Source organism: Austrofundulus limnaeus, unplaced genomic scaffold (assembly GCF_001266775.1).
Source record: "Austrofundulus limnaeus strain Quisiro unplaced genomic scaffold, Austrofundulus_limnaeus-1.0 Scaffold308, whole genome shotgun sequence".
NCBI classification, from domain to species: domain Eukaryota; kingdom Metazoa; phylum Chordata; class Actinopteri; order Cyprinodontiformes; family Rivulidae; genus Austrofundulus; species Austrofundulus limnaeus.
Window position 1 is genome coordinate 390913 of NW_013952710.1, and position 7050 is coordinate 397962.

At 39.9% G+C, this 7050-nt stretch overlaps 1 protein-coding gene and 1 long non-coding RNA gene across 2 annotated transcripts in view; one reads left to right on the forward strand and one right to left on the reverse strand.

The window, feature by feature from the left end:
- The window catches only part of LOC106527093 (uncharacterized), a 32517-nt gene that overhangs the window by 16861 nt on the left and 8606 nt on the right, over nt 1-7050 (forward strand). Inside the window, exon 4 of the long non-coding RNA XR_001311337.1 lies at nt 476-535. This is a non-coding gene — a long non-coding RNA (uncharacterized LOC106527093). The remainder of the gene's footprint in view (nt 1-475; nt 536-7050) is intronic.
- Nucleotides 4235-7050, reverse strand: part of LOC106527092 (transcriptional repressor scratch 1) — an 11096-nt gene continuing 8280 nt past the window's right edge. Inside the window, exon 2 of the mRNA XM_014021858.1 lies at nt 4235-6586. Within this exon, the coding sequence (XP_013877312.1) occupies nt 5859-6586 (728 nt within the window). The 3' untranslated portion in view covers nt 4235-5858. The remainder of the gene's footprint in view (nt 6587-7050) is intronic.

Genomic DNA, 7050 nt, shown 5'->3' on the forward strand with positions numbered 1-7050 from the left:
ATTTTTGACTGTGTAACTTTACAAATGGCACCCCATACCATAATGTGTGTGTGATGAAAAAGGACTTATATCTACACATAAAAATACAAAACTATCAGAAAATCACCTTAGTTGCTTAAGATTATTCTTTATTATGAAGTGCCACAAAATGCTTTGTGTTCATTGTGCTTACATTGTCTGAATACTGGCTCATAAATAAATAAATAAATAAAATAAAGAGACAAAGACAGGAGATCCTCACTCTAGAGCAGAGATCCAAACCTCCTGAGATAAGGTGTGTCAGATATACAGCAGTAAAAACGTCTCAATCCAAAGGATTCTCTACAAACCCTCTCGCAATAAACAATTATTTAGGTTGTCATCATTCTTGGAAATACAAAAGAAGAAAAAAGAGAGGTTAAGCTAGTACAAGTTTTTTTAAAATTCTTCTCTACCTGATTTCTAGTTAGTTTTTTATTGTGCTACTTTCTTTAAGGTGGAGACGATGGAGGTGCTGAAGGAGATCAGACCTGGAGCTCACCATGAGACAGACTCAGTAAAACAAGGTCAAAGGTCGTTCTTTTTGCTTTAAAGACCAGCGAGGGGGTTTGGCTTGGAGTGCAAATTTGCAACCGTGGTTTTAGTTCACAATAATACTGTAATAAGTGTGACCGATGCTTCTATGGCTGTTAAATTCCTTATTTTACAACTTTATAATGGATTCATAGATTTGAGACATGCTAAGGAATATTAAGATGTTTCCCTTTGTTGGGTCTTTTTACTATACAAATTATTTTATTTTCTTAACTACTTTCATTTACAACAGTAGTTTAGATCTTTTGAAAAGTAGAGTTCTGTAGAAAGATTGTAATCTTATCTGTGTTTGATGGCTCTTTCAAGGACATAAATGTGGAGTTTAATTCTGATCAGATTGATGAGCCAGGTGGCTAGTCCAACTGGAGCAAAGACCAAAGTGGATTATTGCTTTTACAAAAATGAACATTCCAGCACTGCTTTATGAGTCAAATCCACTGTGAGTTGTTTGAGAGTGCACCTTGGTCTTATTGGTCAGAAATAAACTGATTCTGCAAACGTAGGAACTCCAAAGAGCTATCTACAGCAGGTAAGATATTAACTGTTCCAGACATTTTCGTCACTTTAAAAGATCTGTTTTAAAGGAGACATATCATGCTTTTAAATTCTTTTTCACGTTTAAATCATTCATCTGGGGTCTATAAAGAGGAACTGCAACACTTTTGATTTGAATTGCTCCTTGCTGTAACTCCACAAGCCCCTCTTTCATCTCTTTTCTGTGGTGTGTGTTAGATCAACTCGTTTTGATGCTGTCTCTTTAAATATAAAGAAAGCGCTTCACACCCTTCCCGCTTCCAGAGTGGTCCATTCTAGTCTGATAGAGGGGTTTATGACCAAACAGCTGCGCAGAAACCTTTTATTTACAAATTAATTAAAAGGTGAACAATGGAAGACTTGTCCATCCAACCTTACATGTTGGAGCCAGAGTCTGACCCAGAACCAGGGAATGAAGATGATAAAATTGTAGTTTGTAAGTCCAGAACTTATCCATAACAAATAATTAGAAAACGTCATAAAAAATAGAGAAAAATTTACTGATTAAAAAAATTTGACTGAAACAGAAAATAAAGATGGTGTCTACGCAGCACCAGGAGAGGCTAAATTCAGATTTTCTGCACTAGGGACTCCTAGTACACAACAAAATGTAGGGCAGACAGGGGACAATTGCAACACTTTTTGCATTTGACTCTGTTACTCAGAAGGTTTGAATTAGACAAACCAAATGTTAATACAATAAACTTACTGTTAATAGTCAAAACCATTTAAAGATGATTAAATTATGTACATTCTTCACAATTTGCATTTGAAAATGAAAAGTCAAATGTTGCAACTGACCCCGGGGACGGGGACAGTTGCAACATTGTTTGGGGGTGGTCACAACATATTATTAATACATTTCATTGTAAATAAGTTTTATTATTTTTTATATTTATATTATTGCTAAATTAATAAAAACTGTAAGTTATAATATTACAGTGTTATTTATTTACTCTTTTTGATCAAATGAATATAGATTAGCCTTGATGAGTAGACCTTATATACAGATGTCAAAGACTCTAATTGATAAAAAATACAGTTGACTTTTTGAGACAAGGATAATAGAACAATTTGTGAGACAATTAACTTTAGTTTTGTCTATTGTCACTGTACGCCTACATTATGTAACATTTACATTAAACAAACTGGGATTTTAAAACCATTGTTGAAAACAACTGCAGAAAATACATCTTAAACACTTTTATGTTTTAAACTATAAAACTGTCATGAACACCCAACACCCTTTTAAGTGTAAACTTAATTTCAACAAGTTAATCTCATCTGTATGTGCTCTGTTTTTATATGGATTTATCGTATGGGGACAGTTACAACAACTGTTACAACTGTCCCCCTTCCTGTCAGCCATGATAAAACCTCATGTGTTAGCTAAATAAGCTCATCTGGATACATGTTAACTAGATTAGTTAAAAGTCAACAGATCACTTGTTTAAACCATAGAAGTTTGAGCTGGATCACAAAAACAGTGACAACAGTTTAACAAAAATAAAACTGGGTAAAAAAAATACTTTGGTTCCTCAAAAACTGTTTTTTCCAAATAAATCCTGGATCAGTTTTTGAATCTGTTACTTTTTTTTTTTGCAAGGTGGGGCATCTAACTGAGCATGTACAGTGTGAGTGTCATCACTCTAGCTTGTTCCTGTTTGGAGAAAAATGACGTGTTGCAACCGTCCCTTGTTGTTACTGTCCCCGGTCTCACCTATTTAAAGGATAAAAAGTGGATTTTGCATGATATGTCTCCTTTAAGCACTTAATTGACAGTTTAACCTAAATGGTTTATTTAACTTGAGTGAATATTTGGCTAACACCTTACATAGAAAAGCGATGTATCTCCGTGTGACTAATCATTTCATTCAGCTCAAGTAATTACAGTCTAAATCTTACTCATAATTCAATGACAACAATAAACCCTGAAATTTGCTGACTCACATCCTGATTTCCCGCGTGGAACAAAACGTTTCCCTTTCATTAACTCGAGCTGCATTTCTCTTTTTTTGTTTGATCAAAATCTTTGCAACAAAACACTTGTGCGAGTCGTAGAAGATTGTTGCAGACGTGATACCAGTCATCAGAACACATCTCTCATTAGTGTCAGTTATGAAACCAGTCAGATTTTATCTTTGATCCCTTCAATTCTTTTAACCCTTGGTGCTGTTGGAGATCAGTCAACATCTCTGTCAGTCAGGAGGAAGCACTGTAATTATTGAAAACTCACGTCAGAATATTTAACCCATTCAAAGCCCTGACGGCAGACAGATTCTRTTATCCCAAACGGCTCATCAGCGTGTGCTCGCAGACACACGTGCACATTCACCACTTGAATGTTTTTTAACAGGCTTACATTAAATGCATGCTGCGTCAGCAAATAAAACCTTCGTAATGTTTTGTTGGAAACAGTTCGGTCCTCAGTCTGTCTCATATGAAGCTCCGTGAATGTGGAGGAAAGGGTTCTGAGCTGCAGAGAACTGGGTTCAGCAGCGCTGCTGCGGACCACCAACATGAAATCACTGATGGGGTTGATTTGAGCTAACCTGTCTGTGGATGTATCTCTCATCATGTAAGCCTGCTGTTGGCCCAGCAGGGCTGAACGGGGCCTACTGCGGAGTAATCCCACCTYTGTCTCGCGCAGCTACGGGACAGAACCGGGAGCTGGGTTCAGTCCGTCCCCGCGCCGCTGCTGTGGCTGAAGAAACTGTCCATCTAACCAAATTTTAAAATCTTATATCAGCCAAAAAGTCTTTTTGATCTTGTTTTGAGACTGATTTACTAAACAAGAACTGATTGTGTAAGAATAATCATCTTGTTTTCAGAATGTGTAAGATTATTTGTCTTGTTAGTCTGAAAATTTGACTCAACTTAATTCAAACATTTCTGCCAATGGAGTAAGAAAAAATTACTTGATAAGATTCTTGAAATAAGAAAAAAATTAATCAAATCAATATTTTAAGAATCTTACCAAGTAAAACTTTGTTACTCCATTGGCAGAAATGTTTGAATTAAGTTGGGTCAAATTTTCAGACTAACAAGACAAATAATCTTACACATTCTGAAAACAAGATGATTATTCTTACACAGTCGGTTCTTGTTTAGTAAATCAGTCTCAAAACAAGATCAAAAAGACTTTGACTGGTATAAGATTTTAAAAGTTGGTGGGCATTTTTTGCAGTGTGGAAGTGCTCTGGAGGGGATCGCTGAATAATGCATGGTGTTGCAGTTGACCTCAGTCCAACTAGAGCAATGCACCAAACTTTATGCAGGGAGAGYCTATTGACGGTTTGATGTTACCTGTCATTTTTAGTTTGTGCAAACTTTCAGGGACAATAAAATGGGACAGTATTTGACTGCATGAGACGGGGAGTAAGTTGGCAGCAGTTTAGTGCCGAATCGTTATTTTGGAAAACTTTTACAAAAGTACGAACCAAAGTGAAACATTGAAATGCCAAAAAAAGGCCTCTGGTTCGTTTAATGCCAGAGTTTGATTAGCATCGGTGTGCTGTGAGTATTCTCCTACAATAGGCCTCGCACCCAGTGGGCAGCTGATCCCAGCCTCTACATCCTATATTAGTTCTACTCACTAAGAGGCAGGCAGTGCATAACAAAGGAAAAGACAGGGCTTTTCTTTTTGTTATTCTAACACTACATTGGCATGTTCCCTGATGTCTTCAACATTAGTATTTTTCTGTTTATGACTATAGGTGAAGTAAAACATACCTGATTTTTAAACTGCTATACAGTAGGTAATACTTCATAACTTCATCATAAAATACCATGCATTAGGTGATTATTGCTTTAAAAGAGTCCCATGGAGGCTCCAACAAAAAAAAAAAAAAAAACACAATATTGCCCTCAGATTCTATCTATAGGAATTTGGCAAAAAAATCATAAGCTTTTTATGATGTTGGCATAGGTTTCATTATTATTTTTGCATGCAATAACGTTAATAGGAAAAGAAGATAAACAAACATAAGAAACTAATACTCAAAAAAGTGACATATGCTTTGGCCTGTAGTGGTAAAAAGAGATTGGCAAAAAATCCTACAAACTTACGAAGAACTTAAAGTGCAAAAAAAACAGCATCACGCTATAAAACCAGGTAGAAATACRTAACAAATTAAAAAACCAAAATACCCTCAAATAAATAAATAAATAAATAGTATTTTTTACCTCAGTATTGGAGAGATTATGGTCACTTTGTGCAGCAGAGCGTTATTACTATTATTATTATTATCATCATTATTACTATTATTTCCCCGCCCATTAAAAGCAAAAATCAGAATGAAAAACTCTTTCACTGCATTTCAGTGCATGGAGAAAACTAGTAGCTATATGTTTGCCATTGTCTTTGTAATAATCATTCTCGTCATCAATGTCCCAAAATATACGCCGTCGTACTATAGCTATAGGTGCCAGGAGGAAGCTGTGGTAATATAACATCCCTGTCCTGAGCAGGCAGAGGAAGAAGAGATTAGGGTTTTTTTTTTTGTTTGTTTTGTTTTGTTTGTCTTTTTTTTTAAGGAAGTGCATGCGTCGATCAGTTAAATCCTTAAGTGGGAAAATCTCAAGAAGAAAAATTGTGCTATCTTCATCGTTGTGAAAAGGCTCCCAAGGAAGGCGAGGTGGGGGAGAGGTGGGAGAGGGCGAGGAGGGAAAAGCAAAACTATCCTGTCTGCAGTTCAGTCTTTAAGGAGAACGGTTGTTTACGTCTGCAGTTTGATCTTTTCGGGAGCTCGTCATGCATCTAGCGGGCCGAGGGGAGAGAAGGGGCCTTTGAAGCAGGCGGACTCGTAGTGCTTGTTCAGGTAGCTCTTGAGCGCGAAGGTCTTGTTGCAGCGTTTGCATTTGAAGTGCTTGAAGGCCGAGTGGGTCTGCATGTGGGCGCGCAGGTTCGAGCGGTCGGCGAAGGCCTTGCCGCAGTGGGCGCAGCCGAACGGCTTCTCGCCCGTGTGGGAGCGCATGTGTCCCTGCAGCAGCCACGGCCGGCTGAACGCCTTCCCGCAGACGTCGCACTTGTGCTTGAGGTCGTGCGTGAGCAGGTGCATGGCCATGGCGGGCATGGACACGTACACCTTCCCGCAGGTGGGGCACTTCTTGGCCAGCTTGCTGTCCAGCGAGCGGTGCGTCTGTTTGTGCCGGCTCAGGTTGGAAGACGTGGCGTAGGTCTTGCCGCACTCGTTGCAGGTGTGCCTCTGGACACTCCGGGGGCTGCCGAGGGCTTTCCGCCTCGAGCGGCCGTCGGTGATGAAGAAGGCGTCCACCGTGTACCCCTCGCTCACCGCCGCGTCGCCGTTTATGTAGCCGTCGGTGATTTCAGAGCCGGGGCTGTCGGGAGACTCGGAGTCGGGAGCCCCGTAGTCGCTGTGGATGCCGTCGTAGAGGGGGTCGGGCGAGGGCACCTTGATGCCGCCGTCGYTCTCGCCATCGTACACAACAGGGCTGATGTAGTCGCTGATGTACGCAGCTGATGGGAGACAGAGAAAACAGCATCAGGTACAAGTGAGACCGTGTGTTAGGTTGTATCTCAGCCAGCAGAGCCGGCTCTTGGCATAGGCAAACTAGGCGGTCGCCTAGAGCACCATCTGCTGGAGGGGGTGCCAAACTGCAGAAGAAAAAAAAGTATTTGTAATCCCTGGTTGTAACTCTGCTCAGCGCCCCTTTCAATTAGCTTTGTCTTAAAAAACTATAATGAAGTATTACAGGAAAATAAACTACTCTACCCATAAAACATCCCCACCCCAATGCAACAATCGCCCCCACCCTCTCTCTCATTTGATTGACGTTGCACTGACTTGTCCTGCTCCGACACTCTGATGGGGGAGGGGCTAGCAGTGCCTCTCAGGTTGACATCAAAGCAGCCCGATGAGCCTGCTGACATCCATTCTGACACAGTGAGGACTGAGTTTGTCAGCCGAGGACCTCATGAGG